Source organism: Lates calcarifer, linkage group LG12 (genome assembly GCF_001640805.2).
Source record: "Lates calcarifer isolate ASB-BC8 linkage group LG12, TLL_Latcal_v3, whole genome shotgun sequence".
Taxonomy (NCBI): domain Eukaryota; kingdom Metazoa; phylum Chordata; class Actinopteri; family Centropomidae; genus Lates; species Lates calcarifer.
The window spans coordinates 4,587,602-4,603,452 of NC_066844.1; the positions used below are offsets into that span (position 1 = coordinate 4,587,602).

At 39.4% G+C, this 15,851-nt stretch overlaps 1 protein-coding gene across 1 annotated transcript in view; it reads right to left on the reverse strand.

Moving 5' to 3' along the window:
• Positions 1 to 10,925, reverse strand: part of stab1 (stabilin 1) — a 64,263-nt gene extending 53,338 nt beyond the window's left edge. Inside the window, 11 exon segments of the mRNA XM_018686399.2 lie at positions 961 to 1,037; positions 1,455 to 1,582; positions 1,795 to 1,931; positions 2,102 to 2,289; positions 2,748 to 2,861; positions 3,686 to 3,781; positions 3,961 to 4,030; positions 4,773 to 4,858; positions 7,522 to 7,637; positions 8,548 to 8,675; positions 10,324 to 10,925. Coding sequence (XP_018541915.1) covers positions 961 to 1,037; positions 1,455 to 1,582; positions 1,795 to 1,931; positions 2,102 to 2,289; positions 2,748 to 2,861; positions 3,686 to 3,781; positions 3,961 to 4,030; positions 4,773 to 4,858; positions 7,522 to 7,637; positions 8,548 to 8,675; positions 10,324 to 10,377 — 1,194 coding nt within the window. The 5' untranslated portion in view covers positions 10,378 to 10,925.
• Positions 10,926 to 15,851: the final 4,926 nt, after the last annotated feature.

Sequence of the window (15,851 nt, forward strand, 5' to 3'; positions counted from 1 at the left end):
AGATCCTTGCATGTTGTCAGGGAGTACTGTCAAGATCTGACAAAACCAACAGACGGTGATATAACCCTATGAGAGAGCCCAGGGTTCCTGCAGTTAACAGTTTGGTTTTCTATTAGACACAATATTTGGTGACTGACAGTTGGAGCTTTTTATGGTCTTGATGGACATGAAAACTCTCCTGGTTGACTGACCATCAAAAACGCTCAACAACTGTGTTAGAAACTACCTGTTTTCTCTGAAAAGAGGTCAGAGGTATGAGACTGCGGACATAAAACAGACCTGTTGTTGATGTAGAAAAGGTTCAGACCAGGTTCAGCTGTGTGCTGCACCGTGACCTAAAGCTGAAGGAATTGTTCAGCCATCAAAGGCTGGTTTCAGTTGAACATTCCGTTACTATAGCAACCACAGCTGTCTGAGTTCCACGGCAGTTACAGTTTAATTGACGTTGTTACATCCGCCATTTTGTCAGCTCTCAGTGTCCAAGCAAAACCGAACAGAGATCTTTTATCTACTTGATCTTTTATCTACTTTTATCTACCTTTTATCTGTACAGTACTCTTTATATTACAGCCGCTCTGTTCCTGTTGATTTGTAATTTTGTAGGATTGAGTTTTTCTGCCGACCAAGTAAACCATTACACTGGCTGCCTGCTGATGCATCATTCTAAGAAACAGTTACTGGAAATTCACATCAAAAGACAAGATGTGTGTGGCAATCAGCTATCTTTGACTGTTGGTGGAGTGTATTTAGCTCACTGCATGACAATGTGTCAACTCCAGTAACATCTTTAGTTGAGTCATACCACTTCTCCACACTGACAAAAGAAATAAAGCTAAAATAATGAAAATAACCCCCCAGCATTGTTCTAATATCCAGGAGACTCCTGTGTTTCTGTTTTAAGAAACATTGAACATTACCACTAAAATAAAAATAATACAGACAGACAGACAGGTGACCTACAGTTAGAGGTGTTTTCAGCAGGGGGATGAAAGCTGTGAACGGTCCATTGTGACTCAACAGCATTGAACATCCTTTCTCTGAAACACACACACATATGCATAAACCAAAGGTCAAAGGTCACAGCAAAGAAACCACAATACAGAGCCTAAACCTTTTTTTGCTGAAATTTTAGAATTTGGCTTGCTACTTTTTAAAAACATAACTAAATAAATGAATACTAAAAAAAAGAAAAACAAAACAGATTAACTGAATAATGACTATGAAACTAGATTCACATTATTTCTTGTTTTGTTAATTAACAGTTTTAGCCCTACAGTAATTGTCCTTTCCCAAGCAGAATCCAGAAAGACAATTAATTAATAATCTTAAAGCAAATTGCAAGCTTAAATCAAATTAAACTAAATTTCAGCTGAGCCACTGATTCACACCCTTGATACAGTACAGTGCAGTATTGTATAATAAATGATAATGGCATGGATTTCTGGTTCTTTTACCGAACAGGGCAACGGTTTCAGTCAGATTTTCTCTCTGGTTTCCACTCCTGCCAAGCTCTATGAGCTGCTCCATCAGGTTACCATAGCAACGCCGGCCATCACCAATCTGACCTGCCTCACACATACACCTGAGATAGGGGGATGGGGGGTCGACAGGCTTACTAATTATACTGCAATATACACACATTCAGGAAAACTAACACAGAGTAAAATACACAGAGATAAACAGTGTCTGTTAGCTGTTAGTTTAGACCTGGATCCAGCTGTTCAGTCCAGCCTAGATGTGGATCCAGCTCTAGTCTAGAGAGCAACAGACAGACAAAGGGTTTGTGTGTCTGACCTGGGCTGTCCATCCAGTTCAGTCTGACAGACAGCCGTGGGGTCACAGGTGTCTGCTGAGCAGGCAGAAACCAGCTGACAGCCAAACTCAGCACTGCCACCTATAGGGGACATGCCAAACATACACTCACAGCTGGACTGAGGGACAGACAGAGACACAGAAAGACAGACAGAGACAGGCAGAGACAGAGTGGGGTTAAACAGAGTTTCAGGGTTCTGGTTCTGATGGTTCTAATCATGGATAAGTTTTGTTCTAGACCTCTCTGGTCTCCACATGGTTCTGCTCCGGGCCCTGGAAGTCTCCTCACCTTGTTGGGTCCTTTAAAAACACAGATAGTGGAGTTGATGGGACACCCTCCGTTGTTCACGGAGCAAGGATTTCTGGGGACACAGATCCTGCCATCACCCTCATAGTCGGGGTTACAGGCACAGCTAACCTTTGACCCCTTTGAGGAGCACTGGGCGTTGACATCACAGTCCCTCACTGAGCAAATACCTGGACAGGAAAATAAAGTATACTAACTGAGAGTTTTATCGTCCAAAATAATTCAAAAATGACACGAGTTCATTGAAATAAAACTAAAAACAAGAGTTAGCTCTCTGTGTTCTAGTCCTGGTTCTAGTTCTTGAGACAAAGACATAGGAGCCAGCTCTGAGTTTATAGTCCCTGTCCTGATTCTCTTTCTGTATCTAGAGAGACTGATTGTAGTTCTAGGGAGCAAAGACTTTGAGAAATTCATAAGTTTCAAGTGTCAAATTTGCACAAGATGAACTGCGACATCGCTTTCTAAATCAAGTTCATCTTCTGTACGGTGGCCATTTCAGTCTTACCTTAACTTTCATCAAGCTAAGCTAAACATTGTCAGCCACAGCTCTGCTTTGAGCTAATGCTAACACTAGCATGCAAACACAAAAACAGTGAAATCAGAGATGACTGTGGAGTTGTGTGTTTACTTGCGCATTTGCCCTGTGCTGTGTTCCTGTATCCGGGCAGACATTCACAGACGGCGGCGTCTCCCTCTCCTTTACAGAACGAGTAGGGGCTGCAGTTAGAGCACCTGTTGCTCACTGCCGACAACACAAACACAACAGCAGCAATCAAACATCATCCACACAGTTAACATGTCTGTCACCTTGTGTGTCAGTAGCCGACACACACAAAAAAAGAACAACAAATTCAAAGTCAAACCCTCCACATTTCAAAATCCTTTTTGGTCACATTTGTTTTAACTGCTTCAGTTTGATTTGACTCACTGAAATCTCACTAGAACAATGTCCTCTGACAGTCTAGCAGTCAAAGTCCAGTCAGTTTGGTGATACTGTCATCTACATGTCTTTAATTGTTCATGTGAGCTCCCAAAGCAGCAACAAGCGCTTTTTGTTTTTCCCTATTTTCAGCAAAACCTCTGGACATTACTCAGGGCTGAAATAACTACCACAACCTCCTCTGCTTGTTTTGGGGGGGAATAATTTTATCCACATTTCCATAAATTACATCTACAAACACACAACTGAATATCAATCAGACATAAAGACAGTTTGCCTGTTAAGAGAGATGCAAATAAAACATCATCTATCATTATGTGTTCTCTGTCAGTTACACAAATGATTTTCAATGTGGATGATGAATTAAGGCTGTTTTCATAGCTTGGCTAACCATTATTACTGAGGAGATTTCCATTCTGCTCTTTGATAACTTGATATAAACAGAGGAAATAACATTCACATAGTTAAAGTGGTATTTTTGGGTTTTTTTCCACACAAGTAAAAACAAAAATCAAATAATACCCAGCTCTACTGAATATTCATGAATGATTTAATCAAATTTAAAGCAATAATCTGCAGTTCTACAGTCTGATGTAATCTAATACCAGTATATGTCATGGTCTCACCTTGGTCACAGCGTTTCCCAGTGTACGGTGGTTGACACAAACACTGTCCATCACCCTCTGGACCTTTGTTACACACTCCATGCATACAGTCACACTCTGTACAGACAGAGTAAAGTAGCAGGTTATGAAACTGCTGTGAGATGTTCTTGCAGTTGCTAAACATAGTCTGCCAATTTAGAGGTATTTTTTCTAGTTTTTTCTCTTTGAATGAAGACTCTCATATATAACCTCAATTTTCCCAGAGAGGTCAAAAGTCACAAAGTTAGACAGCCTACCTTTATCACACTTCTCTCCAAAAGCGTTCTCATTCTTACACTCCTGACAGGCAAAGCCGGAGAAGCCCTCCTAAAAAGACAAAGAGTTTTTTTTCTCACTTGCAGTTTCTATTTGGCAATATCATCGCTCTCCCTGCCCAAACACAAAAAAAGAAACAAGAGGTTGACAGAAGTAAATCCAAAACTCTTGTCAGAGACGTGGCCCCCTACAAATACATAAACGATACCCAACTTTTAACTCCTTGACAGACAGACTTGACAGACTTCGGCATGAAGTTGGACTCTCTGGTGACGGTGGCAGAGATGAGGACACTGGACAAACTGCTGGATATCATGGACAATACCAGCCACCCTCTGCACACTGTCATCAGCAATCAGAGGAGCCTGTTCAGTGAAAGACTGCTCCTGCCCAAGTGTAGGACCAACAGACTGAAGAACTCCTTTGTCCACCATGCCATCACACTCTACAACTCCTCACTTGGGGGGAGGAGGAGGGAGAGTAGGGTATGGAGGACAGAAGGGAGTGGTAGCCCCCTTAAAGTGCAATAACCCACCTGGACACTCAAGTAACATACAGTTTCAGCATATCTATATTTATTATTTATGTTAATGCCACACACAATCCAGTATACTCTGCATATTTATCTTAAATCACCCTCAATCCAATTCTATTTATATTCTTTCCTATTTTATTTACATCTTCTGCCTGTATTTGCTGCTGGAAACGTAATTTCCCCGAGGGAGTCATCCCAAAGGGATCAATAAAGTCCGTCTAAGTCTAAGTCTAAGTCTAAGACAGACAGGATACTAACATCACAGACGCAGGTCCCGTTGCCGACGTCTCCATCCATACAGGTTCCATGGAAGTTACAGGTTTTCCCTGACCAGCTGGGACAGGCTGCAGACAGACAGACAGACAGACAGACAAATGTGGACAGAGAGACAGGTGGTTAAAGTCAGTGGTATTTCAGCTTCTGATAAAGGCTCCTCCACGCTGTGTGAATACAGCGCTCCAGCAGGTTCATGTTCTGTCAGACTGTGTGAGATGATCTGATAAAATCTCAGGTCTTGATCTGTGTCAGCTCTGAGGTATGTCAGGTTGTAAGATGAATGTCTGATGAACTGCAGCACTAAAGAGAAAACAGAGTGTAGATCAATGTAAGTGGACAATGCCCTCACATATACTGGTTGTATCCACATATTCAAATGTGGGCTGATTAATGTTCAGGATCCTGGGAATTATCACTGATGTGTCAGGTTTTTCTCTTGCAGTTGGCCTCAGAGAAATATCCCTACAGGAAATTATCAACGCTCCACAGAAAAAGATTACTTAGACCCTTCATCTGCAAAAAGAAAAGGAGATACTGGAGGAAATGGGACTGTTACTCACAGGAAGCAGATACTGAAGTGTTTTCTCTCTCTCTCTCTTACATTAGGCGTCGATGGCTGTAATCCCTGCATAATGAACTGTACCTGTCTGTGAAGTCTGCTGATACTAAGTAAGACCTCATGCTGTATGTCCCATATGTTTGTACATTAAACTGATAAAGTTTTCTAAATTTTCTTTCTTTTCATTACGGTTTGTTGAAATAAGTGAAATTAGTTTTTTGCATATTTCATATTCAAAGCTGTCTATCAATCTGCTGTTTAATTTTTTTTTTTTTTTTTTTTTTTTTTTTTTTAAGCTGTCATATACAAGTTGTGATGGACATTTTTTTGGACATATTTTTTGACAAAAATGGAGTCATGGCTTTCAGCCAACAACACATTCTGATAAGCTACCTTCACAAACGTCAAATGCAAAAATCTCTAAATAACAAAAACACAACTCTGTGAGGCAACAAACATTAACACATTAACATGTTATCTCCCTGTTAACAGCAAGAAATTATCACTTACTTTATGTCGTAAACACACAATTCACAACAAACCACAACACGTAGCGGACCAAAAGCCAAATGACGTGACATTACGTTTTGCTACGTGTGACAGAAAATTAGTGCTCACCTATGGCGTGACCATAGCGGCACCTGATTGGTGCAACCACATGCCAATCAATGAAACAACCAATCAGAACTACAGAAAACAGAGCAGTTCCTTCCCACTTCTTTTAATTGGTTGTTTGAACTAAAACAAAAACCTGGATACAAACTAAAATTTCCCTCTGTAAATTTCAAAGAGAATTCAAGACATACTCTACATGTTAGAAAGTACAGAAAATTTGAATTTTTGCTGAGCTCAGTGCCCACAACCCAAAGATGTTCAGTTTAATTCCACATAAAACAGAGAATAGCAGCAAATCCTCACTCTGGAGAAGCTAAAATGACATTTTTATGTTTAAACAATATTTTGTTTTGATGAATTTTGATTGAATCTGATTCATTTTCAACATGTTGATTAATTGTTTCAGCTCTAATATTAAATACATTCATATGTGCAAAATATTTTGATGCTAAAATTCAGTGGGATTTAAATTTCCCTATCGCATGTCACAGTTGGATGCTGGTTTGCTTCAAAGAATCATATTATTATAGATATTATTTGTCTTCATACATTGCAAAGATATTAAACCTTATCTTTACCTTTACCACTGTATCACTTTGACTGACAGGTGTCTCAGCCTATCACACTCAGCTGAGGTGGTCACACCTTCAATCCACCTCAGCTCCACTCAGATTTTGACATAATTTAGATTTCCTCCCTCTCCTCTCTCCGGCTGACAGAGCAGAGGCTACAGGCTGACAGCTGACTGACAGCTGATAAGGTGGTTTCCTAGCAACAGCAAAAACTCAGGGTCTTGTGTGGTGTTAAAAATGAAATGTGTGGCTGTTAGTTTCTTAGATAAACATAAACACAGGTTATTGACAACAACTGAAAGCTCTCCAATCAGATGCAGTCTTTGTGATCACTTTCCAAAAGCTCAGTTTTCCTCATCAACACTGAATCATGTTTAAAGTTTATCCACTTATTTTCTGATTTCCAAGTGAGAGGATAAAACACAACCAAGGCAGGTCCAGTGAAGGTTTATCAGACACCAAAACGCAGCACAGTAGTGCTGAATACAGAGAAATGGGATCCCAGTATTTCATACGAATTCTGGCCAAAATTTGGCTCTGTTTCCTGGGTAAAATATTATCATTAATTATCAGTGGCACTGTTAGTTTTAAGTTTGTTCTTAGGAACAAATAATGCTAAATAACAGGAAACTTTCCATCCACTGCAACACCAAGTATTTCACAAAATACTCTTAGTTTATCATTTCCTTCTCCATCTCCATGATTGCCAGGTAAACAGCAGAATTACACCATTCGTCTTACAAAGTAAACTCCCAAGAATGTGACTTATTTGACCTGCCAGTGCAGTGTTGCCAGATTGTGTTGTGGCAAAAGTGAATGTGGTAAAATAATGTTTACTGAACATATTTTTCTGCCTGAGCTCTTTGTGTCAGGGCCACTGCTGCACCAACACAGTGTGATCTGAATACAGCCTTAATATGGCTGTACTCTGAGTGTGTGTGTGTGTGTGTGTGTGTGTGTGTGTGTGTGTGTGTGTGTGTCTTACGGAGACACAGCGGTCCCCAGTGCTGTGGGCAGCACTGTGGTTGCATGAACCTCTTCACACAGATGTGCTGACATCCATCCAGCTCCATCTCCCTCCCGCCGATCTGCACCACGTAGCTGCAGCACACAGAGAACATGAGGTTAAGAAGCTGCTTCATTAAAGCAGACGTACTGATACTACTACTACTACTACTACTACTACTACTACTGATAATAATAATAATAATAATAATAATAATAATAATAATAATAATAATAATAATAATAATATTGATACTACTACTACATTTGTGACACATTAAGGTTTGTGTGTGTATTAGAGGAGAAAACAATCCTTCACTGCTTTGAGTGAAAGTACCAGTGCATTAAATTTAAAAATACTCCATAACAAGTAAAAGTCCAGTATGAAGAATCCTACTTAAGTAAAAGTACAGAAGTATTAGCTGCAGAATGTACTTAAATTGTCAAAGTTAAAGTACTTGTTTTGTCTGTGCAGGCTGACATTGTGTTATATGAGACACAAATAAATAATTTTACTGACACATCAGTGTGTAACCTGCATTTTGCTGCTGTAGTTGGTTAGAAAGGAGCTTGTTTAACTACTTTATATACAAATAGTAGTTCCAAACACAGTGCCACAGCATAAATCTGAGGGGTCATGAGATTATACGTGGGAGAGGGAAGAAGAAAGAACAAATTACTGCTACACAAATCTGTATTTTATTTCTTAACTTTGGACAGAATATGAAACAATGAGAGGAGTTTAGAGAGAAAGTGTCTCTGGTGCAGCTGCTATCAACTCATCTGAGGGCCATAAAGACTGGAGACCACTGGTTTAATCATTAACAATATGATGTATTTTATAAACTTATGACCAAGTCAAAAACAGACAACTTCCCTCTGAATTGTAGTGGAGTAGAAACATAAAATACCATGACATGGAAACACACAAGTACAATACAATACCTCAACACTGCAGTACTTGAGTAAATCCACTTAGTTACATTAATTACTGCCTGGTATGTACCTGCAGTTGGTGGTGCCCACGCTGCTGAAGCTGTGGGGGCAGCTGCCGATGGCGGCGGCAGCACAGGAAGTGCAGGGGGTGTGTATGTCCTCCCTCTGTGAGATATCACATCGACCAGGAGGAGAAGTCTGAGGGAGCAGAGAGGAGATATTACAATCACAGCATCACAGAAACCTGTTCCTCTGACTCCAGATCAGCATCATTAAAACCCTGTTTTTAACAAACAACAGATGTGAGCTGAGGCGAGGAACTGAAAACTTGGCCAACTGATCTTCGGCTCTCAATTTCAAGAGAGACACTATCCAGTTACATTATGTAGGATTCACTGTTTTTGGTCTTTGAGCCACACTAGAGACTAAAAGTTGGGATATTTCCGCCTTAGCTGCTTTGATTTTGAACACTCTCACTTCACTTTTTAGCCATGCTAGCACCAGGGTCTTAACATTACTGGTCGAGGCAGATGGCTGCTCACCCTTCTGTTCGAGATTTCTGCCTCTTAAAAGGAAGTCTTTCCTCGCCACTGTTGCCTGGTGCTGCTCATGGTGGGAATTGTTCGGTCTCTCTTTGTAAATATCATAATATAAAAAGTATGGTCTAAACTCCTCTGTATGCAAGGTGCCTCAAGATTACTTTTACTGTTGTGATTTGGTGCTATATAGATGAAAACTGACTTGACTTGATGGTGGTGTTGGTTGGTCCAGGGTGAAATATCTCAACAACTTTATGACTGGTCCCCAGAGGATGAACCATATTACTGCAGTGTTCCTCTGACTTTTAATCCAGCACCACCAGCAGGACAAAGTTTTCACAGCTTACCCTGTGAAGTATCTCAAAAACTATGGGTTGGATTGCGATGAAATTTGGCACACACATTCATGCTCCCCTCAGGATGAATAATAATAACTCTGACCTTTAATCTAGCACCATCATCACATTAACCAAAACTACATTCCCAGCAGAGTCAGCTGTACTTCATGTTTACTGTTAATTAGGAAATGTTAGTGCACCAGTTTAACAGCATGTTAGTGTAATGCTAGCCGCTCGTAGCATTAACTGTAACTTCACTCTTACTGAATTAAACTATTTTCGGGTCGTGGGTAAAACAAGAGGATGGGAACTGTCAACTGTAGGACAACAGAACACTCTACACGAATGTGATACCTCACCTCACTACTTCATCATATCACTCCACCAGTCTTAACCATCACTAACCTTACATGCAAGGTGCACAATATTATATAGTTCCTGATCCAACTTAAGGAGCAAAATACAATACATATTACCATTCATTAAGTTATACCAATTCTCTAAATAGGCAATCTACAAAATACATTTTCACAAAAATAAATCTCATCTTACATTAGCGTACCGTTACCAATATTTAATTCAAGGCACTCTTGTACCTAACCACAGCCTCACAGAGCGAATCACATGGCTGCGTACTCTCTGGACCAGATATCTTTTCGCAAGTTCCAGGAACAAATCTAATAAATCTCTGGAGTTGTCTTTTAAGTTTCCAAGTTTGTATTATGTTCAGGTTTTTGTCAGGTCTCCATTTTACCCCTTAAACTTTTTACTCAATGCAAAAGTTGAGTCCACATGACCCATAACTTTTCATTCATTCAGTAACAAAGCGAGCACAAATATTCTGTGAGTTCAGGCTCCGGAGGGAAAACAATGAGTAGTGTAACTGTTTTCATCAGAGTAAAGTAATCCAGATCTAAAGGGAATGAACAGGTGATAGAGAGTCTCAGTTTAATGGATTCGATGTGTTACCGGTTCTTGCAGTGAAGTTTGCAGGCAGAGCAGCAGCAGCAGCAGCAGCAGCATGGCTCAAAATGTCACATCCAGGGGGAAAAATAAATCCACCAACCCGGTGTCCCTCCTCAGACAGTAGAAAAAGTAGAGAATGTGTCCAGGAAGAGTTGAATCTCCAACTAGTTGTCTCCTCTCATTTCTAGTCTGACCCTCAAGTACAACCTGTTGTACTAGCTACAGGAAAAAACACACTCATAACAACATCCTCTGTACAAGAACACCAAACCTATCAGAAAACAACAGACCTGTATTCCAGCAGTAATTAGTGTAATAAACTGAAAGCAACCTGGTCAGACAGAAAAACTAAGATGACTACTTAGAAAATACATTAAAAAAAATAAAAACTACAGGGTGGATCCAGGCAGCGTTAGGATTATCAGCAGTGTTCTTGGCTCATTTGCAGCCTTGAAGGCAACAATCCCAGTTATGTGGGAACTAACAAACTAATAACAAACTAACAAATTAACCCTCGGCTCAGTGTCCGGTACGGCAGCCAGAGATCAGCCAGAGAGGCTGGAACGAGTGCTGGCGTCACGTCTTTGCCTCTCTAATCTAGGAAAAGAGAAAAAAAGAAAGAAAGAAAAAACAGAAACTGGCACCTCCTGGAACCTCCCAGCAGAGGTCATCTCCTCCTACTACTCCCCTCATAGTAACAGCAGCAGCATTAGTACTGATAAAGTAGAAGGAGTATTGGCACAACAGCAATAGTACCAGCAATACATGGTTTATTTTTCTTAGATATAAACTAGCTTGATTGTATTAATGGATTTATTTAGGGCTGCCACTAATGATTATTTTGAATATTGATCAATCTACCAATTATTTCTCAATTAATCGATTCATCTTTTGGTTTTGGTTGGTTGTAAGAATTGTCTAAAGCCCAAGCTAAATGTCTCCAAATATCTTGTTTTTCAAATAAATAGTCAAGAGAACCAAAATTTATTGAACTACTATCTCATAAATGAAATAAAAAGAGAAAATCCTCAAAAATTAAGAAGTATTTTTGTTTGAAAATTCACGTCAACAATTACTCAGTTAAGAAATACATTCATTTTTGATCAGTTCAGCTCCAGATTTATTAGATAGATTTGAATTTATCACAGGTTTTTGCTAAATGTTACACATCTTAACTTCATCTTTTATAATTAACGTTTTCTCTCAGAGGTTGCCTTCTGCAAATCAGACTGTCTGAGGAGAGGAGATCTCTCTCTTTGGATTCTGACTTTTTGTCTTTGCAGAGAGTTTGTTCTGGTCAGGAGCTGCTGCTGTTGTAAATAAACCATTTGAGACATTAGAGGTGACACTGGATACTACCACTGCCACTGTAATTATGATAGCAGTAATATTGTAATAATCTAGCCTCTAACTATGGGGTCTGTTTGAGACGAGAGTGAGAGACAAATTGTGAGAAATCCTCTTTCTTCCTGACAGGAAGTTTTGGGCGGATTTCCCCTCTTGGTCGTCCCAGTGGGGCGGTGAAATTTGGACGGATTTCCTTGTCAGCTGACACAACTCCTCGCCTGCGTCTCAGAACGAGGAGGAACAAATGTGAAAGCAGAGTTTCTTTCCCATTTTAATTTAGTTCAGCCTGACGAACAAAATGACAGACCCCAGTGAGGCGAGTCTGATGAGAGGGAGGGTCAAAGGTCAAACTGCAAGCAGACAGAACAATAGCAGGAAGCAGGCTAACGCTCAGGGGCTGACAGGAATATTTTAGTGCCTTGCTCATTGGCTCTCCAGCAGATTTAATCTGTTCCATGAGGGTAACTTTTGTGTAAACAGAATTCAAGCCAACATACAGTCTTAAAGTTGTTCAAAGCTGTAGCGTTACCATTATACACAACACATTAATGCTGATGATGGATGTCTGAGCTCGTTGTTTCATACTGCAGCATGAATTTGGGACAGACGCCTCCCTGATGGTGCTGTCATGGATTTAAAATGCTTAAAACTTTTGCACAGTACTGCACATAAAATCTAAGTAAATCTGATGGTTGTTGAAGTTGTGCCCTTATAAAAGCATGCATAAAATATCATTTAATTATAAATTTGGTGAAACTAACCACATGTGGCTAATCAAGACCATTCCTCATTGAGAAGTTTTGTCTTGATAATTTTGCTTGAAGAAAATTCATTCACTTTGATTCGATTCATTTTGAGAGGGACACATACAGGGACACATATATATATATTCAAAGTGGCAAAAGTCAGGACATCATTTAAGTCATTAGGATTCATTATCTGGGAAGTGTACAAACTGTACAAACATTCAGACAATAGCCTATTAGCAGGATAGTGGGTGGAGTTCATGTATCTGTTTGGACAGTACAAAGTCTCATGTACTGGCCTTTAACAGGGGTGAAATATTGAGAGATTTACATAAAGTCCACATTTTATATTCATCATGAGAACACAGACTAACAGCCAAAAAGAGAGACTATTATTGGACCACACAAGGCAGAAGTCATGGCCCCAAAACTACCACACATTACAGGACAAGAAGAGTGTAAAGAAGTTTCGTCCTCGCAAAATGGCATCGCTTATGTTTATGCTAAGTCATCAGTTTGACATAATGTCTGTCCCTGTGTGCAGCTGATTATCTGATATTGTGAATTATTATAGATATATTTTGGTCTTACAGCTCTGTGTTGTCTGAAGTCCACGTCAACTGAAATAAGAGGATTAAAACATTGTGTGAAGGACACTGTGATAATTGCTATCTTTGAGTGTTTCGTAATGGCACCCAACAAACACACACATGCACAAAAACACTCACTGCTGACTCCTGGAAAAGTGAGGAAAAACATGAATCAAGGAGTAAAGAGAGAGAGGGTGGCCTGATCCAGAGGTCATGGATGTCTCTCGGCCCGTGTCCTGGTGAACGTCTCAACCTCAGCAAATGCCTCCAATCAGCACTCTAAACCGGAAAACAAGTCAAGCAGACAAGAAAACCCATGAAAGATAAGAGGAAGTGAGAAAGGATTTACTATCAGTGTCATATCCCTCTGGTGTTGCCTGGTGTCTTTCTGCCTCAACTGTTTATGGAAGAAGACCTCAACTGGACTTAGCACAATATCTAAATCACCTCACAGTACCTCCAATAAAGTCCAGTTGAACTAACAGTGAATTAATCTGCGTTGCTCAAGATGTGAGATATTTTCCTCTCTTTACTTAATCTCACTCAAATCACGAAATGCACAAAATGGAGATGACTTACCCTTAACTCCATGAGCAAGGTTTAATTTGTGACTCAATAAGTTCCTCCTGGGGAATCAGAAAGTCCAAGGTCTTCATTGATTGAACTGCACCTGTGTTTTTGAAGCTAAACTGAACTGTCAGCTAAAGTTTCAGCCGTTACACTTCACTTTTGACTACTTACTCAACCATCAACTGACTTGAACCAAACAATTTTTGCTGCTGGTTAACAAGATCTGAACTGTTATCTGAGACTAACCAAAATTTTGCCACTGAGGTCAACACTTAACTGAAACAAACCAAATTGTTAACCTGACCCACATATTGAGTGACCTGCTAGTTAAACCAGAATTTGAGTTTAAACTGCTAAACTTGGCAGTTAACCGACAGGAAACAAATTTGTTGCTAAACTAATTAGCTGTTAGATAACTTGAATCAAACTTTAGCCACTAAACTCGACCAAAACTGAACCAAACTGTTTCAACCTAACTGTCAACCTGACCAGTGTGTCTGATGCTAAATTGAACCATTAGCTTACCTGACCTAAATATTAAGGGACCTGCTAGCTAAACCAGTAATTGAGTTTTGTCTGCTAATCTGGGCAGTTAAATGACAGGAACCAAATTAGTTACTAAGCTAATTAGCGGTTAATCAAAGAAAAACCGTGATCAAAGAAAAATTGCTGCTAAACTAGACCATTAACCTGAACAAAATCTTTTACTGCTACTAGGTTGCTAACTTGAACCAAGTCTTTAGCTACCTGCTATTTGCCGATTCACAAGTCAATTAACTGACCTGAACCAAATTACTCATAGCTGCTAATGAAACCAGAATCAAAGGATTTTGCCATCAACTTAACTGTTAACTTGGCTGAATCAAGCTGTTATTGTCAACTGTTGCTGGATAAAAGCAGCTAAATTTGACTGCTAACTATACTAACTAACTATAAGTTGCTAAACTGAGTATTAGTAGTGTTAAGTAACCTTACCCATATGACTATTAGATAACCTGAATCCAAATTTGCTGCTAAACTGGACCATTAACTAACACAAGCCAAAGTTTTTGTTGCTGAACTTTTAAGTGAAGAAATCCTTTGAAAATTTTTCAGCCAAGTTCAATTAAAATATGTTGAGAATTTTGATAAATAAGCTGCTAAACTAACTGGGACAAAAAGCCTAACCTCCTTAGCAGAAGTCTAACTGTTAAACCTGTGCTCTTCAAAATGCACTGTCATATCATCTTGGCACAATTTCACTCTGTTCCAAACAGAAATCCTGTTTGGATCCAACCTCTCAACCAACTCAACTATGAGTTTCTTTGTTAACAGCTTTTTTCTGCTCATGAAAGCTGTCGCGAAAATTCTTTCCTGTTGGTCAGTTGACCTTCTGGAACCCATGGCAAGCCAATCAGAGGACAGATAGCCAGTTTTGCTGATCAAACATATCCTGGTACAGTATCTCTGCCCTCAGCCTGTTTGAGTGTCCCTAAAAAGGAAATCAGTAGAACTTCATGGCAAGCAGCTCTGACAGACAGGAAATAGAGGAAGTTGAAGGAGTTGAAAGGTGGCGGTATGTTTCGTGATGCAAAACCGCCAAGTCATCAAAACCTCACTGGGCGGCGGGAGCGATGAACTGCTGACGAGAACTTCTGGTGAATTTTTTCTTTTAGTATATTTAAGATGTTTTTTGTGTGTGTCCTCTGGAAAATAGATGGTTCTCAAGCTAGGATTTAAAAAATACTGAGGTCATGAGTCAAAGTCCCCAACAACTTTCTCTCAAAAATTCTCTAAAAGGTTTTAAATTATTTTAATGTTTTGTATATCTTTACTTAGTTAATTGTTCACTTATATATTCTGCAAGTTTCTGCTGAAATGAGGTTGTAACTCAACACAACTTATCTGTAATTCAGTTTTTTGTGTGATTAACACCAATTTTTTTCCAAGTGCATGTCATAAATGGTAACTAAGGCCCTGCAGGACACAAAAGGTTCTACTTCGACAAGGTCTTTAGGAAATGCCATCATCAAATATCAAAATATTCTAACTGTCAGTGCTAAAGGACCTGCATCAAGTCATATCTCAAGCACTGTGGGAAACATATGGTACACTAACTTCAGATTTACAAGAAAAAGCACCACATTAAGACCCATTAAATTATTAAACATGAACACTAAAATTTTAGACAAGAAGCCTCAAGAGTATCACAAATGTAATATCTTAAAGGACAATCTTGTAAACTGTAAATATGATTAAATATAGAAGATCGTGACTCATTTATAAGATGGCAAACAAT